This window comes from Pseudorca crassidens, chromosome 6, assembly GCF_039906515.1.
Source record: "Pseudorca crassidens isolate mPseCra1 chromosome 6, mPseCra1.hap1, whole genome shotgun sequence".
Lineage (NCBI taxonomy): Eukaryota > Metazoa > Chordata > Mammalia > Artiodactyla > Delphinidae > Pseudorca > Pseudorca crassidens.
In genome coordinates, this window is record NC_090301.1 from 8,623,924 (window position 1) to 8,645,645 (window position 21,722).

Sequence of the window (21,722 nt, forward strand, 5' to 3'; positions counted from 1 at the left end):
TTTTTTTTCTTTTCCAGACTCAGAAGGCTATATCTTAAATTAAGAAGTGAAAGAATCAAGGTTGGAATAAAGAGTTATTCGTGTATAAATGTTGGAAACTACCTACTTTTACTTTAATAGTTGAAGGCCAAGGCACAAAAGGCCCTACATAACCAAATGTCTGCATTTTTTATTACCTTTAAATTATACCTCAATAAAAAAAAACATGAAAAAAATGTCAGAAAAGGAGAAAAAAAGGGTACATTATTAAATCTTGTGGCTAAATAAACTGAAATAATTTATATCTATTGTCCTTAACAGGGTCAAAAGCAGGAAACAATAAGCAAAGCTTATTTAAAAAAAAAAAAGCTTCTGAGCTGCCTAAACAGACTACATTTCCCTTGGACCATTAAAGGGACTTCCACCTCAATAAGTGACGCCACCCTACACCTTGAATCCCATTAATAAAAATGCAGAGAATTCTTGGAGTAATAAACAAGGGTGGTTGTTTTTCTCTCTTATTTTTTCCATTATTTTGCAAATAATCTATAAAATAGTTTAACTCTTTCACCAATATTAAAGTCATGCATACTTATCCCAGCAATCAAAGATTTAGCTCTTTGGGTTTAGGCGTTTCATGGTGGGAGGAAAGAGTACTAGATCCATTTATTTAAAATCCAGGCTGAAAAACAAACAAGAAGTCCTTGTCCATCTGAAGATCTTAATATATTTATTTGAAAACCAAGTTGTGTGAAAGAGAACACTAAATAGTCATATACCATCTCTTCAACCAAAGACTTGGACACAAGGTCCGCACAGAGGCAATGATACATGCAGTGAATAGCAGGTCTCAGCATGAACTTCCTCACAGGCGTTTCCAATATGAGCTTGGACAATCTTCTTCAGGTGAGTAATAAAATCCTGGGGAAGCGGGGAGAGAGAGAAGCTAGGGTTATTCTTTATTTTAAAAACATTGAAAAAACCCAAAACAAACTACTAGATGTTGAAGTCTAAAACTAGCCTATAGACTTCGCTGGTGGTCCAGTGGTTAAGACTCCACGCTTCCACTGCAGGGGTAATGGGTTCAATCCCTGGTTGGAGAACTAGAATCCCACACGTTGCACAGTGTGGCAAAAAAAGAAAAAACAAAAAAACACGCAAAATAAAAAACCAAAACAACAAACAAACAAACAAAACCAAAATAGCCCCTAACTCTGCTGATGCAGTCCTAATACGACAGTTTGTGCTAAGACAGACTATAGTTTCCAAATTCTCATTTGACTGGATATTTTACCCTTTTAAAAACTAACAAGGGGAACTTCCCTGGTGGTCCAGTGGGTAAGACTCCACGCTCCCAATGCAGGGGGCCAGGGTTCGATCCCTGGTCGGGGACTAGATCCTGCATGCATACTGCAACTAAGAGTCCGCATGCTGCAACTAAGAAGTCCGCATGCTGCAACTAAAAGATCCTGCATGCTGCAACTAAAATCTGCGTGCTGCAACTAAAATCCCGCGTGCCGCAACTAAGACCTGGCGCAGACTAAATAACTAAATACAAAAGTAAATAGATAAATAAATAAATATGAAAAAAAACCTAACAAGAATCTAATTTCCAACTGAAAACTTCTAAGCCATTTTGTAGTTAGCTGTCTTGAAAGACTTAATCAGGGGGTTTTCAGTAAGGTATTGTGAAAGGCTGAAGAGGGCTAATGTGAGTTCAGTTCTGCACCCAGACTGAGAGCTCAGGGTATTAATATTGTCATGTGCTGGTTGGGTAAAGCTTAGGAAACCATCAAGAGCTGGAAGACAATTTTCAAAGGCAGGAAGGCAAGTTATAAATCTCTAAACTGTGTCTTGGAGGCTTGAATATATTTTTCTACTAATAGCAGGGTTTCTGCCTTAACATTTATCTGAGATTTCTATAAAAGCTTTCATTAATTGCTTACTTAGTGTGTAACACTCACAGCGTTAGATTTGCAACTTGACATTTCAAATGTATTTTTCTTTTGTCCTAATGTAATAAATGGTACTGATCTTACTTTCTTTAAAGAGTAGAATAAATTCATATTTGTTTGACAACGTACTTGTAGTAGGGTGGAATTAGAGAACCTTGATTATACAGTTTATATGTATCTTCAGATACGTGATGACCATTCAAAAAAAATTGGAGGAAACAGAATGACAATTTCGTGAAATTGCAATCTTTTTGCATCTAAAAACCCCCTTCAACATTGTTAGGACATTAGCATAATAATAATCTTTTTCAACTGGACAAAGCTTTGTGTTACAGTCTAACTGACCCCAAAGTACCTATAAGCACTATGGCTTATACATATTAGATGTTCAATAGCTTCTCAAATAAATGAATGGTAAGGCTTTTAGTGCCAAAAGTATTGCCAAAGGAAAGGGAGAGAGAGAAGAATCAGTGAGGAATTTAGACCTGTGCTACTCAAAGTGTGATCTACGGACCAGTGCCCGTCCACAAACTATAACTGATCCACAACAAGGAGCTTACATCAAAATGGAAATCACCTCCGTCACTGAGCTGTCAGTTCAGCTGACTTTTTTGGGGTTAGTGGGTAGCAAGGCTTTTTTGATGAGAGAAGCATTGAGTTACATTCTGGAGCAAGCTCCCTACTTCGTCATGGACCTATGAAATCAGTTTGCAGTCCAGCCACTTTGAATAGCACTGGTAGAACACTAGAGGGTAGAGAGTCAAAGAAGGAAAAAGGAATTGGTATATTCCATATTCATGAAGAGGTCAAAGAAGGGTAAATTTTAATACTGTTTAGGTAAACAGGGATTAAGTACAAAAGGGAAAAAGTGAGACCATGTCTCTGTATAAAACATTTGTGAAGAACTGACTAAGAGATTTCCCTTGATACACAATTTTGTTCCACACACACCTCTGGTCCTTAGTCATCAATATACTCAAATGGTTCTGGGGGTTCTGGCTCTTGCTCCTCTTCCTCAATTTTCGGGCCATGGGCTGCCACAGGTTCCACCAGCTCTTCAATGTCTTCACTGGTATCCTTCAGAATGATGATGCCTCCAATGGACAGCTATTAAACAGAGCAAGGAATGAAGAAGCACAAGCTCCACTCATATTTCCAGAATGCTCCAGAATCTTGAGTGCATATTTGTTAAATGGTACCTCAAGGCTACTAGAATGATTTGGAAATAAAGAACTGGGATGGAACTACCTTTCCTTGATGACAGTCAGGAAACCTGGGCATTTGTGCCTGTGTGATGCTACACTAGTGACTTAACTAAACTGTTCAAACGTAAGAAGGGGCTAATAAAATCTTCCTGATCTATTCCTTCAGGTTAGTCTGAGGGCTGAATGAGGACATCATTGCCAATGTGCATAAGAAAGGATAAAGATAACTGTAATCTATAGGAGTACCTGCAAACTTAACCCAGTGGCTCTGGATGGTAGAACATGTGGTGTTGCTGTTTGGATGATGCATCCCAATTTAAGAAGTATTTCTCAGTACTGCACTAGCCTCAGTCGGACTGCAGGGAGAATGTTTACTATCCAAAGACGGTATTCTAATGCCTTGTTACTCAGTGTGTGGTCCTGTACCAGTAGCATCCTCATTACCTCAGAGCTTGTTACAAATGCAGAAAACTTAGTCCCGCTTTAGATCTCTGAATTTGTATTTTAAGAAGATCCTCAGGTGATTTATATGCATGTTAAAGTTTGAGACGCACACTAGTCTAACAGATACTTTATCATTTGTGAGAAAACCATCATTTTGGACACAAGAGACAACCTAGAAATGAAAAGCCAATTTTTCTCCAGCAATTTCAGAATGATAGAGCAATATAAGTATCACAAATATCTGAGTGTTTTTCACTATAATCTACAAATCCTTGTGATGCGAGACAGTGAAAAACTAGACTAGAAACAAAAGGGAAGTAGAGTATAGAAGCAATTCTATTAAGCCCTCTCCCAAACATATTAGCAAAAGGTAAATTCAAAAATCAAACTGTCTGCCCTTCTCTGGTGTGCTAATCTTATTCTATTTGCTTGCCTGTGTCAAAGGAAATGGAAAGCTGCTCTCTGTAATTAAATCAGTCAACAGTGAAGGGAACATCTGGCAAAAACATATTTCTACCAAAGCACATTACTGGGAAGGAAAAAAAGCCCAAGCATGTTAGGAAAATGATTCATATATGTATAAGCATCTCTGCAGTTCAACCTAATCTAATTTTTACTCATCAGAACTCTGCTCTGCCACGCTATAAAACTGGTGTGCCTTCATGAATTTCTAAACTATTTCCCTTCTCTCAATACATACATATTCATACACATTAATCTATAATCCTTTCACTTAAAAAGCTTGCTTTCCTTGAAGAAAAGCCATTTTATGAATGGACCCTTCCTTTAATACCAATATTCATCCAAGAACAGAGTAACATGGCCACTATCCTAATACTCCATGGTCTAAAAGTTTATTTGAACCTTCTAAAGGACCAAATGGAGATCAATCTTTTACTCAACAGAAAATACCCATGTTCACCAAAGGACTTCCTGCATTTTGGAAATACATGGCTCCAGATTACAATGGAACTATTTCATGCTTAACTGGAATGCTCCAGCCCAAATCCTGCAATATAATCAACATATGGGAAGAGCTTTTTATAGCTACATGGTTTAGATTTATTAATGCCTTATATGTTAGAGAGAAAGTTCACACTCTCTAAGCAGAGAATAAGATATATGACATTCTGTTTTCTGAGAAGGCTAGTGACAATGGAAGACAGAGGCAATGGGGCACTTCGGCTGCCAAATGTTCCACACTCTCTATAAGACATCTTTTAAGATGGACAGGAAACAGAGTAGGAATGCCACCCATTTTCAAAACTAAAGCTGCTGGGACTTCCCTGGTGGTCCAGTGGTTAAGAATCTGCCTTCCAATGCAGGGGACGCGGGTCTGATCCCTGGTTGGGGAACTAAGATCCCACGTGCTGTGGGGCAACTAAGCCCATGCACCGCACCTATTGAGTCCACGTGCTACAAACTACAGAACCCATGCACTCTGGAGCCCACATGCCACAACTACAGAGCCCACGTGCCGCAACTAGAGAGAAGCCCACACACTACAATGAAGAGCCTGTGTGCTCTGGAGCCCGCGCACCACAACTAGAGAACAGCCTGTAAGCCACAACAAAAGATCCCGCGTGTCACAAAGAAGATCCCATATGCCACAACCAAGACACAACGTAGCCAAAAAATAAAAAATGAAATAAATAAATATTAAAAAAAAAAAAAAAAACAACCCTAAAGCTGCCTCTTTCAAATGCAATGTCTGAGGAAGGATCTGATGACCCTGCCATTGAGGGTTCTGGAGGGAATGAGTCAGGGGGCACCTCTTTCTTCACTGCATACACACAGAGGCAGTCTTTCCTTCCTTTTTTAAAAAATTGAGATATAATTCACATAACATAAATGATCTCTTTTAAAGTATACAATTCAGTGATTTTTTTTTTTAGGATACTCACAAAATTGTGCAGCCACCTCCACTATCTAATTCAAGAACACATTCATCAACGTAAAAGAAACTCTGCATCTGCCAGCCGTCATTCTCCATCCCCCACTCCCAGCTCCTACAACCGCTAAAGCAACTTCTGTCTGTATGGATTTGTCTATTCTGGACATCTCAAATAAACAGAACCATACATTATGTGGCCTTCTGCGTCTGGCTTTTTTCACTTAGGATAAGGTTTTTAAGTTTCAAACACGGTGGAGTATATATCAGTATGTCATTTCTTTCAGCTGAATAATATTGCATTGTGCATATCACATTTTGTTTATCCATCCACCACTTGATGGACATTTAAGTTGTTTCTACCTTTTGGCTATTATGTATAAAGCTGATATAAACATTAGTGTACAAGTGTTTGTGTGGACATTCACTTGGGCATATACTAAGGAGTGGAACTGCTGGGTCATGTAAGTCTATATTTAACTTTTCGAGGAACTGCCAAACTGGTTTCCATACAGGCTGCAACACTTTACATTCCTACCAGTACTATATGCGGCTTCCAATTTCTCCATATCCTTGCTAACTTTAACCTACAAACCTATTGTCTTTTTTTTTTTTTTTTTTTTTTGCGGTACGCGGGCCTCTCACTGCTGTGGCCTCTCCTTGTTGTGGAGCACAGGCTCCGGACGCGCAGGCTCCGCGGCATGCGGGATCCTCCCGGACCGGGGCACGAACCCACATCCCCCGCATCGGCAGGCAGACTCTCAACCACTGTGCCACCAGGGAAGCCCCTATTGTCTTTTTGATTATAGCCATCCTAGGGTATTATGAAGTATCTCCTTGTGGTTCTGATTTCCATTTCCCTAATGATGAATGATGTTGAGCATCTTTTCATGTGCTTTTGGCCATTTGTAAATCTTCTTTGGAGAAATGTCTATTCAAATCCTTTGCCCATTTAAAATATACATTTTTTTAAAAATCATTGAGTTTTAAGAGTTTTAAAAAATGTATTTGGGTATAAGTCTCTTATCAGGTATGTGATTTGAAAATATTTTCTATTCTCTGGGGTTTTTTTCCACTTTCTTGATAGTGTCTTTCGTAACACAAAAGTTTTTAACTTGATTAAGTCCAATTTATCTTTTTTTTGCGGTTGCTTCTGCTTTAGATGTCACATATGAGAAAACACTGCCTAATCCAAGATCATAAAGATTTACAGATAGGGTTTATATAGTGTTAGCTCTTATATTTAAGTCTTTGATCCATTTTCAATTAATTTTTATATGTGCTGTAAGGTAGGGATCCAATTTAATTCTTTTGCATATGGATAGCCAGTTGTCTTAAGCACCATGTCTTGAAAATACTATTCTTTCCCCATTGAAGAAAACCAATCGACCATAAAATGGATTAAAGACCTAAACGTAAGACCGGATACTATAAAACTTCTAGAGGAAAACACAGGCAGAACACTCTTTGACAGAAATCGCAGCAAATTTTTTTTTAGATCCATTTCCTAGAGTAATGGAAACAAAAGCAAAAATACACAAATGGGACCTAATTAAACTTAAAAGCTTTTGCACAGCAAAGGAAACTATAAAACAAAAAGATAGCATACAAAATAAGAGAAAATATTTGCAAATGATGTGACTGACAAGGGATTAATTTCTAAAATAAACAGCTTATACAGCTCAATATCAAAAAAACAAACAATCCACTCAAAAAATGGGCAGAAGACCTAAATAGACATTTCTCCAAAGAAGACATACAGATGGCCAACAGGCACATGAAAAGATGCTCAGCATCACTAACTATTAGAGAAATGTAAATCAAAACTACAATGAGCTATCACCTCACACAGGTGAGAATGGCCATCATCAAAAAAACCTACAAATAATACATGCTGGAGAGAGTGTGGAGAAAAGGGAACCCTCCTACACTGTTGGTGGGAATATAAATTGGTGCAGCCACTATGGAGAACACTATGGAGGCTCCTTAAAAAACTAAAAACAGAGTTACTATATAATCCTGTAATCCCACTCCTGGGCATGTATCTGGAAAAGACAAAAACTAATTCAGAAAGATATATGCACCCCAATGCTCATAGCAGCACTATTTACAATAGCCAAGACATGGAAGCAACCTAAATGCCCACTGACAGATGAATGGATAAAGATGTGGTATATATATGTGTACACACACACACACACACACACACACACACACACACACACACACACAGGAATATTACTCAGCCATAAAAAAGAATGAAATAATGCCATCTGCAGCAACATGGATGGACCAAGAGATTATCGTATACTCAGTGAAGAAAGTCAGATAGACAAAGACAAATATAATATCATATCACTCATCTGTGGAATCTAAAAAAACGGTACAAATTTATTTACAAAACAGAAGTATACTCAGATAATACTGTAGAAAGCAAACTTACGGTTACCAAAGGGGAAAGGTGTGTGGGGGGGGGATAAATTAAGGGGAAAGGGTGTGGGGGGGGATAAATTAGGAGTTTGGGATTAACAGATACACACTACTATATATAAAAGAGATAAACAACAAGGACCTACTGTATAGCACAGGGAACTACATCCAACATCTTATAATAACCTATAATGGAAAAGAATCTGAAAAAGAGTAGATATATACATAAATGTATAACTGAATCACTTTGCTGTATGTATACCTGAAACTAATACAACATTGTAAATCAACTATACTGCAATTAAAAAAAAAGTCATATTGACCATAAATTTTTGGACTCTCAATTTAAAGTCATTTATCTGGATGTCTATCCTTATGCCAATACCAGTTTTGATTACTGTAGCTTTGTAGTAAGTTTTGAAATTGGGAAGTGTGATTCTTCCAACTCTGCTCTTCTTTCTCAAGATTGTTTTGGCTATTCTGGGTCCCCTGTATTTCCATATGAATTTTAGGATCAGTTTGTATATTTCTGCAAAATAAAGTTACCTGGGATTTTGATAAGGACTGTGTTGAATCTATAGATCAAATTGGGGAGTACTGCCATCTTGAGTAATACTAAATTTTCCAATTTGTGAACATTAATTATTGGCTCTGTAGTTTTTTTCCTTGTAATGTCTTTGCCTGGTTTTACTACAGAGTAATATTGGCCACACAGAATAAGTTTGGCAGTGTTTCCTCCTCTTGTATTTTTTAAGAGCAGTTTGTAAAGGATTGGTGCTATTTTTTCTTTAAACATTTGATGGAATTAACCAGTGAAGCCATCTGGCCCTGGGCTTTTCTTTATAGCTTCCTGATTATTAATTCAATCTCTTTACTTGTTATATATCTATTCAGATTTACTATTTCTTCTTGAGTCAGTTGTAGTAGTTTGTGTCTTTCTAGGACTTTGTCAATTTCATCTAAATTACCTAATTTGTTGACATATAGTTATTCACAGTATACTCTCATAATCCTTTTATTTCTGTAAGGTTGGTAGTAATGTGTAAGGCTGGTAGTAATGTCTCCTCTTTGTTTCCTGATTTTAGTAATTTGAGTCTTTCCCCTTTTTTTGATTAAACAGATAGAAATTTATTTGCCCTATATAGTAAGAATCATAACAATATCCAACTTTAGTATACACATACTGTGTGCCAGACATGGTTCTGTATGGCTCACGTATGTGCCAAACATACCTATATGTTGTGTCCCCTCCCCCAATTCATATGTTGAAATCCTACCCCACCCCCACAAAGTGTAATGGTATGAGAAGTTGGGTCTTTAGGATGCAATTAGGTCATGAAGGCAAAGCCCTCAGGAATGAAATTCATGCCCTTATAAGAAGAAACATGAAGAGAGTTTGCTTTGTCTTTCTCTGCTATGTGAGGATACAATGAGAAGAGGGCTGTCTATAAGCTGGGATGATGGCCTTTACCAAGAACTTGCTCATGCTGGCACCCTGTTCTTGGACTTCTAGTCTCAGAACTGTGAGAAAGAAAGATTTGTTGTTTAAGCCACCCAGTCTTAAACAGTAGGTGGCAATTTGCTATAGCAGCCAGAACAGACTAAGACATATTTTAATGCAAATTACATTTTTATACAGTGTGTACACATCAACACCAATTTATGATTGCACTGTACACTTGTCTTTTAAATCAGATAAGAGGAAAAAAGACCAGGGAGTGGGTGGTGAGCTGGCCACCCTGGGGACAGGGTGAGAGCAGACTCGGGCCACAGGGTGGGGTCCCTCTGGTCTAGAGTTCTGTGACCACATTTTCTGAACTCCAACTCATCTGATAAAGAATTTTTCTGGATCCCTTCATAATCTTAAGAATTACTGAAGACCACAAATAACAAATATTGGCAAGGATGTGGAGAAAAGGGAACCCTTGTGCACTGTTGGTGGGAATGTAAACTGGTTCAGCCACTATGGACAACAGTATGGAGGTTCCTGAAAAAACTAAAACTAGAACTACCAGATGATCTAGCAATTCTACTCCTGGGTATGTATCTGAAGAAAATGAACATTAATTTGAAAAGATATATGCACTGCAATATTCACAGCAACATTGTTTACAATAGCCAAGATATGGAAGCAATGTAAGCATCCATAAACAGGTGAATGAATAAAAAAGAATAAATGGAATACTACTCAGCCATAAAAAAGAATGAAATTGTGCCATTTGCAACAACACGGATGGAATTGGAGGGTATTATGCTCAGTGAAATAAGTCAACGAACTAGCAGAAAGAGAAACTAAGAAAACAATCCTGTTTACAATTGCAACAAAAAGAATAAAATATCTAGGAGTAAGTTTAATCAAGGAGGAGAAAAACCTATATACTGATAACTGAATAAGACATTGTTGAACAAAACTGAAAATACAAAGAAATGGAAAGACATTTCATGCTCATAAATTAGAAAAATTAACAATATTAAAATGTCCATATACCTAAAGCAATCTATAGGTTCAATGCAATCCCTAACACAATCTCAATGACATTTGTTTTTACGGAAATAGAACCAAAAAAATCCTAAATTTTAAAATGTAAATACAGAAGACCTGGAATAGCCAAAGAAATCCTGAGAAAATAGAACCAAGCTGGAGGTGTCACACTCCCTGATTTCAAATTATACTACAAAGCTGTAGTAATCAAAGCAGCATGGTATCGGCAGAAAAATAGACACAACAGACACACAGATCAATGGAACAGAACTGAACATTCAGAAATAAACCCACATATACAGACAACTAATTTACGACAAAGGAGCCAAGAGCATACAGTAGAGAAAGTAAAGTCTCTTCAATAAACCGTGTTGTGAAAACTAGACAGCCAAATGCAAAAGAATGAAACCAGACCACTTTCTTACAGCATACACAAAAATTAACTCAAAATGTATTAAAGACTTGAATGTAAGACCTGAAACCGTAAGACTCCTAGAAGAAAACACAGGCAGTATGCTTTCTGACATTGCTTTTAGCAGTATCTGTCTGGATATGTTTCCTCAGACAAGGGAAACAAAAGTGAAAATGAACAAATGGGACTACTTCAAACCAAAAGTTTCTCCACAGCAAAGGAAACCATCAATGAAAAGAAAACCTACCAAATGGGAGAAGATATTTGCAAATCATATATCCATCATACAAGAGGTTCATATCCAAAATATATAAAGAAATTTACAACTGACCAATAAAAAAACAAATGACTAAATTTAAAAAACGCAAAGGAGTTGAATAGATATTTTTCCAAAGAAGATACAGGTGGCCAACAGGCACATGAAAAGATGTTCAACATTGCTAATTATTAAGTAAATGCAAATCAATCAAAACCACAAGATATTACCTCATACCCATTAGAACAGCTATTATCAAAAAGGCAAAAAATAACAAGGGTTGGAGAGGATGTGGAGAAAAGGAAACCCTGGTACACTGTTGGTCGAAATGTAAATGGATGTAGCCATTGTGGAAAACAGTATGCAGATTCCTCAAAGAATAATCCAGCTATTCTACTTCTGGGAATATGAAAACACTAATTTGAAAAGATATATGTACCCCTCTGTTCATAGCAGCATTATTTATAACAGCCAAGATATGGACACAACCTAAGTGCCCATCGATAGAAGAATGGATAAAAAAGATGTGACACACACACACACACACACACACACACACACAATGGAATACTTACTACTCAGCCATAAAAAAAGGATGAAACCTTGCCATCTGCAATAACATGGATACACCTTGAGGGTATTATGCTAAGTGAAATAAGTTAGATGGAGAAAGACAAATACCACGATTTCACTCATATATGGACTAAAACAAAAATATTAATGAACAAGCAAAACAAAACAAAGCAAAAAAAAAAAAAAACCATAGAGAAAACAGTAACTTCTTGGGGGGTGCGGGAGGGTGAAATGGAGAAAGGGGGGTCAACTGTATGGTGATGGATGGAAACTAGAGTTTTGGTGGTGAGCATACTGCTGTGTATACAGAAGGTGAATTATAATGTGGTATACACAAAACTTACATTTGTTATAAACCAATGTTACCTCAGTTAAAAAAAAGAAGAAAAGAATCCTTCTTTGTCTTTCAACAGTGTGATTATGATGTGTCTAGGTGTGGATCTCTTTATCTTACTTGGATTCACTGAGCATCCTGGATATGTAGATCAATGTTATTCATAAAATTATGGAAGTTTTCAGTCATTATTTCTTCAAATATTCTTCTATAATTTTCTCTCTCTTTTTGGGACTCCCATTAGCCCATTTCTGTGTATGTTGGTATGCTTGGCTTTTAACAGGTCTGTTCATTTTTTCTTCACCCTTTTTTTGTTGTTCCTCAAATGACCTATTTTCAAGTTTGCTCAAGTCTTCCTGAATCAGCTGTTGAGCTCCTCTAGCAAATTTTTCATTTCAGTTATTGTATTTTTCAAATCCAGAATGTCTATTTGATTATTTTTTACAATTTCTATCTCTTTACTGATATTCATGATTTGTTAAGATAACATTCTTATACTTTCCTTTAGTTCTATAGACATAGTTCCTTTAGTTCTTTGAACATATTTTAGTTGATTTAGTCTGCCTATTATGTACAACACCTAGGCTTCCTCAGAGAGAGTTTTATTTATTGCTTTTTTCCTGTGTATGAGTCATGTTTTATTGCTTTGTATATCTTATAATTTTCTGTTGAAAACTGGACACTTAAATAATACAATGTGGCAACTCTGGAAATCAGATTCTCACCTCTCCCCAGGGTTTGCTGTTGTTGTCTGTTTTGTGACTTTTCTATAAAGTGTTTTCTGTTGTGTGTGATCACTGAAGTCTTCTCTCAGTTACCTGATTGGACAGCTAATGACTAGCCAGGGATTTCCTTAAACACGTGGAACAATAAGTCTCCGAGTCTTTGCTGAGGGGCTATGTGTGTGATTGGGGCACACCTTCAATAGTCAGCCAGGCACAGACAGAAGAAATCTTTTCGCTTGTAAATGAACAACTGTTACAGCTTCCTCGGATTTATTTTGAGCAAAGGCTTAACAATCATTTAAGTTCCAGCTGAGGAAAACCAGTCTCCTCATATGGCCTCATGACACTGAGCATATACTTTGCTCTCTTTAGTTCTTCATAATTGTCAAAATCACTAGGTGTTTTGTGTGCTTAAAGTACTCACTAGTTGTGTACTAATATACCTGTTCCAGCATGAGCAGTTTTGAAAGGATGCTGTTAGAATATATTCTCCAGAAACATGTCACTTTAGCGAGCTGGGTTGCAGATTAGATAGCTACTACATTTAATGTGTCCATTAGTGGTTCTATTAATTCATTCATTCGACACTACAGACCAGCTGTATTAGGTCCTAGTAATGCAGAATTAATAGGAGATGGGAGAAAACCTGCAAGCTATTCCGTCTTTCCCGGCCTGACTGCCTGCTGCCCACAGATGGCTGATGATTTGTCACCACCACCAAGTAATATTCACTGACTGAGGATTTACCATGTTCCACATGTTGTTTTAAGTGTTTCACATATAACAACCTATTTAATCTTTACAATATTCCTAGGCGGTAGGTAGTATCACCATCCCAATTATTAGATGAGGAAACTGAAAGACGAAGCAATCAAATGACTTGTCTCAGTTACACAGCTAAGAAACAGCAGATCTGCAATATAAACTCAGTTCCGCCCAATTCTAGCTCTTCCACTAAATATCTTCCATCCTCTGCGCTTGTCTCCTCTAGCTGATAATCTAATCAGGTAAGAGCTTGACTCACAATTGTGGTTAAGAGTTGTCACCACCATCAGGGACCACCTTCAAGCTGATGAGAATGGGTTTACTTTTCTATAAGGATCTAGAAATCTTGTCTATGACATTTGAGACAGGTCCAGGATTTGAATGTATTAAATATGTCTACTAATGGTTCTCTAGTTTTCGAGATACAAGAACCTAGAAAATAAAGACATTATCATGGCTCAAATTTCTGATCAGCATTCGTTTCTAAAATGAAACATTCTGCCCTAGAATAAATTAAATGGCGTGAAGATCCTTTTCTAATTGTAAAATAGAACACTCTAAGTGCTTATGTATTAAATGTATTACCTTGTTCAATCACATTCCTATGAGTTAAGGATGATAATTCTTATTTTATAGTAGTGAAAACTGAGGAAGAGAGGATTAGTACTTGGCTTAAGGTCTCATAGGCTGAGAGTGGTAGAATCAGGATTCAAACTCAGGATGTCTGGCTCCAGAGTCTGTAGTCCAAATCACTATGCTGTATTAGAAACTTCCATGATGTAAGCCTTTGGTAGATGAAGGATGTTTGCAGGGTCACACAAAGAAAAGTCTCCCCAAATCTATATGCAATGCAAGGGAATATCCTCTTTTGCTAAGAGATTTATTAGTATTACAGAGCTTTTCCCAATACTTTGGAGATTTATCCTTCTCTATAAAGATTCCATTGCCCTACAGATTAACATCCTACTGGTATATAGTTAAGGGCCATTGGTGACTTACTGGTTTGAAAGGCTGGTATCTGCAGGTCTCTGGCATGCTTAGGACCTTAAGCTGGGCAGGCATAACTCGGGCTGGGTTATCCAATAACTGGAAGTTTGGCTCAGGTTCTTTTTTCTTCTCTTTTTCTTCCTTTTTCTCTGCCTCATCCTACGGGGGAAAAAATAGCCCCATAAAGGTTCACTTCTGTTCTACATCACTGAATAATGTTTAATAAATTTACTGAGCAACTATTGGGTGCAAAAGGTAGTTAGGATTAGACATAACGGAAGTAGAAGTAAAGTGATACCAGACTCAGACAAGAGAGATGGTAACTCTGCTTGGGGGTGAGAATGATACTTAACTTAGTTGTAAAGAGTGAGAAGGTTTTTCTATCATCAGAGATATTCAAAAATAAATGATGTTCCCTTTGCCTGAAAGGGCTTTTCTCTCTACCACCATCATCTCACTGTCTAATGAAAATCCTACTCTGCCCTTCAAAACTCATTTTAGTTGTCATTTCCTCCAAGAACTCATTTTTGATTTGTACCCTTCTATTCTTCCCATGAATGGGTATAATTTCTAAAGTCTCTTCCAATTAAAATTTTGAGTCTCCATGCTTGGAACAGGATAATTATTTAAAGGAAGCCAAGAGCAAGGTATAACAATGTTCAACTAAGGAAGAATCTGGACCATGACAGAGAAAGCTACATCAACCCATATGACCACCAAGTTATACCTACCACTTCCATTTTCTCCTCTTCCTTTTTTTCCTTTTCTTTTTCCTTCTTTTTAGCCTTGGCAGTTATAGATAACACAGCAGTGGAAACCTAGAGGAGTGAACAGGGTAAATCATTTTAATCCCTTACTTACACGCAAATGTACAAGCCCAATGAGAATTCAGTTCTACAGTACTATTCTGTTTCCTGGTAGTAAGTATCATAAAGAACAAAATAATCTGGGAATATAAAGATAACTTACTGTTACAGTCATCAGGTAAATCTTTAGTTCCTAGAGGCCTGTGTCCAATATAACTCTAATTTTTTCTGATCTGTAGTATACCTTGGATGTGAGTTTGCTATGATAAGTTTCTAAGATAGAGATTTGGGTGCCACATCCTTTTTTACTTCATAGGGAAAGCACTGGAAAACAAAAATTTTCTCCAAACCTGGTCGTAAAGATCTCTCACTGGACTAGATGCCCTACAATGGTAATCCACAGTAGGTGAGTCGTTAACCTAGAATTATCCTCCTTGATGGGTCTCATTGAAATCAAAGGTGAAACAGGTACTTCGAAAGGCTGGGCAGTAATGGTGTAAAGCTGCCTTTGTTTTAGACTCAAAAGGGAGAGGGCCCTGAAACACAGCTGATGAACAAGATACTGTTGTCAAAGGATACCATCACCTACCACCCGCAAATTTGGTCAGTTATATAATTATCCCTACTTAACTATAACATTTACAGCAAATAGTCAACTGGCTAATATGGAACATTTTCTTGAGGGAAAAAATCATTTTCCTAAACCTCAAGTGTCATAAAGGGTAATTTTACTGAGAAAACTACAGGGGCAAGCACAGCTCTCAATTTCACCATACTTTAACTTAACACGTATCAATGAGTGTCTTCATGCTTGTGGGGAGGAGTATAAATTGGTTATATCCATTTTGAAAAGAAATTTAGTTGACACTTATAAAAATAAATAATGTGCATTACTTTTGATCAAGCAATTCCATATCTAAGATCCTAACCTATAGATATACTTGTACAAGTGCACAAATATACACGTATAAAAACTCTATTCCAGTCCCATTTGTAACAGTGACAAATCAGAAATAACCTTAAATGTCTATTAGATAAAGAACTGGTAAGACAATGATATATACATAAAGGGATTGCTCTGCAGCTTTGGAAAAAGAGATCAATACACATTGAAAGTTTTTTTAAAAAACTGTTAAAGTGAAAACAATAAGATGCAGAACAGCACACAGAATAATTCGATTTGTGGTATAAAAAGTATAGCTATGTGCAGAAAAAACATTTGGAGGGATTCACAAATTGTGATTCCTGCAACATGGGACTTGGATGACCAGGAGAGAAAAGGGCTTTCACTTTCTATTCCTGTGTAACGTTCGATTTTACTATGAGAAGTATTACTTTAAAAATACCTACTTTAAAACATAACAATATTTAAAACAAACCCAAGTAAAACACTAAGCAGCTCCTATATAGGTACAAATGGTGCCCAAAGTAGCAAAAAACCTACCTTTTCCTTTTCTTTTTCTTTTGGTACTTCCAGAGGGGCAGGATATGCGAATGTTGATGGTTTACAGTTTGATTTATATTGAACTTTCGGCATCTGAAGAAATAAGAGAATTCCCTCCCTCTATTAAAATAATCAAAATCAAGATTTAAGTATTCTATGCTCTTAACAAGCATACAGATGCCAAGGGGTGCCAGAAGTTTCAATCCTGGCTAAATTACACAGTTATTCAATTATGTTACCACTCCTCCCTTAAAGGCATCTCTCTTCTTTCACTGAATTAGTTTTGAGGTGCTTTACAGAACTACTGTGGTTCCCTATACTTTCTTCAAGCTCTGTGCCTTTAAACAGGCATCCCTTTCATTTTTACTGACCACACATCCTGCTTCAGAGCGTTAAGTCCCACTCACAGTGTGAGCGTCAGATCAACTGTTACCTTCTTTGTAAAGTGTCATCTGATTATCTAACCTGCATTCCTAACTTCCATGTCCCTTCCTTGTACCACAGTAACAACCTATACACGTCCATATACAGTTTCTACACCATATAATCACAACTTACAAGAGTCTAGCATGAGCCTAATGGAAAAGTCGGCTTTGCATTACTTATTGACCAGGTTTAAAGTTCTCTAGTCTGAATTTTTCTCTATTTACCCAAGAGAATGGTAATGAGCATCACATTTACTAGGACAAGCAATCTTGTCTTTTCCATCCCACTTTCACTGTAAGGAATGGAAACAGAGATCATAAAATTGTGTGCCAGAGGAAGAAGTCCCTAAAGATTATACAGTATGTTTAACCACAATGTTAAATGTTAGGGATTGGGAAAACAAAAGATTCTTGCTCTGAGAGATAAAACTGCTCAATATTTACAAATGTGAGTAGTTTAATACTGAAACACTTAGAGGATAATTAATTGGCTATACAGATACTGAAAAAAATCAATTCAATGAAATACTCAATCTTTACCAGCCATTTTTTGGCCTAAAATTTTTCCACTCTGAAAACTTAACAGAATGTTTTAACAATGGCGATGACCAAATGTAAGAGTCATTTAAAGATCAAAAAGCCTCTGAGAGGATGCAAGACCAAGAAAGTGATTCATCAGGCCATAGGACTGAGAAAAAAGACATAAGCAAAAATCTCATTTTAAAAAAAAAAAAAAGGATAGTGTGATGACAGGGAATGTATCACCTTAAGTCTTTGACTTAAGTGACTAGTTTTCTGTCAGTGTCCCTGGCTCCTCACTGCTGGTCTTGCTTTCTGCCACTACCAAACGGACATCCTCCTATCTTGTTTTCCCTTTAGCAACAATCCTCTCTTCCATCAAATGCTCTAGCATCACATAACACTGAAACATATCCCTGTCTCAAACCTTCCTTCCTTAATAAGATTTAGTTTAGGTCTTCCTTGCCCAGATTATTGCAATAGCATTGTAACAAATTTCCACTGATATCAGAATGTTTCTAAAATGCAAATCTCATTTACCTGCATGAAATCCTACAACAGCTCTCACAGACCTTCAATATTAAATAAAATTCATCAGTGATTATAAATCCTTTGCATATTTTTATATTTTGCCCCCCTCTTACCAATCCCTCTCAATTGATTTACCCAAGGTTACGCAGTTAGTAAAAAGACTTCATTTTCAAAACTTCCACCAACACACTCCTCTCAATAAGGTGATGATTCAGTCTGAAGGGAAAATACTTTATTAATAAGATGCCAACTAATCTTTAAGATTTTATGAAAATCCTCGTGAGTGGGTGGCAAATAGGATATGGTGAAGATACAATATAAAACTGAGGTCTCACAAACATACCTTTAAGTCCTTGTTAAGGCCAATGACACAGGTAGGGGTATAAGCCAATGACAGGAAGTGTGAAAGAGGAAACCAGAACCAGAACTGGGTAAAGACAAGGACGCCAACCACAGAAGGCATATGGGTGTGCCCAGTTCTGGACTGCAAGGAGATTGTGACATTATGTCCACCTGTAGAAAAGGAGAGAAATCATAAACATGAATCTAGTTGAGCAATAATAAAGATTTCTAAGTACTACACTAGGGAAAAATTTGGTGATTATTTTGAGAGTATAGTTCTAAAATCTAATATGAAGTCACTGGAATTAGTTAGCCAATGAGCTATCTAGGGTGTCCAAAATTGGAAATACTGGACTAAGGGTAATTTAGAACTTCTTTCTATATAGATAGGCATTTTTCAAAAACTAAGCCTGAAGGATATCAGAACGTGTATGCTTAATTAAATATTAATCTATATTGTACATTGGCTTTTAATGTGCAAACAAAAAGTAAAATTTTAGTACATATCATATTTGTAAACAGTGGCAAAGAGACAAGAGGTAAATACTGTTTGCTTATTTTTATTCTTTCTGCTTTAGTCATGTCTGAATGCAGGCAGCTCCAAGATTAACTAGCCTTGTGATCTTGGACAAATCACTTTACCTCTAAAAGTTTTTTTTCCCATTGGCAAAATGAGAGTTTGAACTTGAGCATTTGAACTAGAGCACTACCACTAACAAAAGAAAAATTTTAATATCCAATCCTTGATTCAACTGAAAAAATTTTTTGAGGAAGCACAATATGTAAAACAATGAAACCAGAGCTAATTCTGTTAAATCAGAAGAGATTTGGGGCTTGAATCTGACCTGTAAATCTACCTCTTTCCACGTCCCCTAGACTTTCCCTTGAGGGAGTGCAGAGAAACACAGTTTGAAAGCTAGTGAACAAGAACTAAGATCCAAGTATCAGTTAGCTAAGATCTCTACTGGGACCTCATAAGGCTGAGATTCTAGGAGGCTTTAGGGGTTGCAAACTTGAATGTCTTTAGGAACTGGTCAGGTAAACAAATGAGAAAAGTTGGACTGAAAGCACTGTGAATTGAAGCAAACTGAAAAGTTCATGTCGGGCTTCCCTGGTGGCGCAGTGGTTGAGAGTCCGCCTGCCGATGCAGGGGACACTGGTTTGTGCCCCGGTCTGGGAAGATCCCACATGCCGTGGAGCGGCTGGGCCCGTGAGCCATGGCTGCTGAGCCTGCACGTCGGGAGCCTGTGCTCTGCAACGGAAGAGGCCACAACGGTGAGAGGCCCGTGTGTTGAAAAAAAAAAAAAAAAAAAAAGTTCGTGTCATATTTAAAGAGGACATGTTACTAGGGGTGTTAGATCCAGAGTCACTATGTAATTTTGTTTTTAAGAGTACACTTGAATCTGGATTTCGGACAAAATTTTGCAAATTTTGCTAGGCAGGCAAAAACGTATTTAAGGCAGGTATGGCCCATGGGCTGTTGTGTTGCAGCCTCTGGCCTATAGTAACAGTGTCAGTGTTGGACCCCAGAACTTTGAGACACGAATCTTTTAGTTTATATAATATAGCCCATAAAAATAAGGCTTGTTTGTGCCTAGTCACCATCCTAATATGAATTCCAATTCTGGATTTCCATTGCTCACATTTCACTTCTCTTCATCTCAGTATCACACAGACACCTTCATGTTTTTTATGTATTTATTTATGGCTGTGTTGGGTCTTTGTTGCTATGCAAAGGCTTTCTCTAGTTGCGGTGAGTGGGGGCTACTCTTTGTTGTGGTGTGCAGGCTTCTCATTGCGGTGGCTTCTCGTGTTGCGGAGCACGGGCTCTAGGTGCATGGGCTTCAGCAGTTGTCACACGTGGGCTCAGTAGTTGTGGCTCACGGGTTTAGTTGCTCTGTGGCATGTGGGATTTCCCCGGACCAGGGCTTGAACCCGTGTCCCCTGCATTGGCGGGCCGATTCTTAACCACTGCGCCACCAGGGAAGTCCTGCCTTCATGTTTTGCTTGGAGTTAGGAAGTGAGTACTAACTTTTACTAAGCCAAAAAGCATTTTTTATAAGAATCAGCGTTCTACTGTTCAACCAAATAACCTAGATTTTCTTAATACTCCCTCTACAGATATTTCATTTAAGATTTTACCTAGAAATAAATCAGGTATACTTTAATTGTGTTTTTCCAACAGGAATGAGTTATACTTTTACTGTCTACTTATATTCTTCCCTATTCTAAACCCTACATTCACAGAATGCTTACAATATATTAAAAATTTTGAAATACTGAAAAAGATTCCAAGGAGCCTCCAATCTAGTGAAGACAGATAATTAGATAATTAAAATAAGGCACAAAAGTATTATGTTAGGTATAACTGGGTACTAGGCCCACCTACATGGTGGAGGCTGAATACAGTAGAAGAGGGGGGAAAGGCTTCCTAGAGAATGTGATATTTGATCTAAGTTTTGAAGCTGAATTTTCTTTTATTTCAATGAAACCTATCTTCTTCAGACTTAGAAACTAAACTAGCCTTTAGTTCTAATAGTTTGAGATTTAATATGAAACAAGGGCAAGTTTATTCTGTTGATAGTGTTTGCACAGTTTTACAAACTTCACCATAAACTTTCTTAATCTTCAGCTTTTCTCCTTGAAGAAACCAAATCATTGAGTGAGTTCTCATAAACTTTACTCACTCCTTTGAAGTTGCCCTCTCCAGATTTTCTCTACTACCATTCACTTCTGAGAGAGAAATTACAGGACTAAAATTTTTTCTAATGCAGTTGCAGAAATGTTTTCCAGGAAGAAAGGATATTAGCAAAGTGAAAAAGGGTAAGAAAATAATCTTATGCTCCTAATAGCAAATATGGCAGTGCACGACTTTCATGTACTTAATGACACTAAAAAGAGAAATGGAAAGAAGCATCAAAACTTGATTGGTTCACCACAGATCAAACAGACACTCCCCCAAAAAAAATGGAAGGAGCGAAGGGCTCAAAGAGGAAGGAGGGGAAACCAGAGAGAGGACTTCTAGTAAAGATGGCAGAATAAAGCTAAAACAAAGAATTATTCTCTCCCCAATTTCGTAACAAATGACTCTAATTTAGTAGTACTAAAGAATGAGTAAAGGGTTGAAGCCTAAAACCACAAACTTCAAAAACTAGCAGCTAAAAGAAAACATAAAAGATTATGGAGTAGTAAAATGTTACTTCTAAATCCTATTTAA

The 21,722-nt window shown here is 37.2% G+C and overlaps 1 protein-coding gene across 2 annotated transcripts in view; it reads right to left on the reverse strand.

Moving 5' to 3' along the window:
• Nucleotides 1-683: 683 nt before the first annotated feature.
• The window catches only part of PSMD1 (proteasome 26S subunit, non-ATPase 1), a 104,326-nt gene continuing 83,287 nt past the window's right edge, over nt 684-21,722 (reverse strand). For both annotated transcript variants that reach the window (XM_067740251.1, XM_067740253.1), the window contains 6 exons: nt 18,507-18,676; nt 16,689-16,781; nt 15,170-15,256; nt 14,451-14,597; nt 2,886-3,041; nt 684-900 (listed from right to left, as the gene is read on the reverse strand). In XM_067740251.1, the coding sequence (XP_067596352.1) occupies nt 2,895-3,041; nt 14,451-14,597; nt 15,170-15,256; nt 16,689-16,781; nt 18,507-18,676 (644 nt within the window). In that variant the 3' untranslated portion in view covers nt 684-900; nt 2,886-2,894. The remainder of the gene's footprint in view (nt 901-2,885; nt 3,042-14,450; nt 14,598-15,169; nt 15,257-16,688; nt 16,782-18,506; nt 18,677-21,722) is intronic.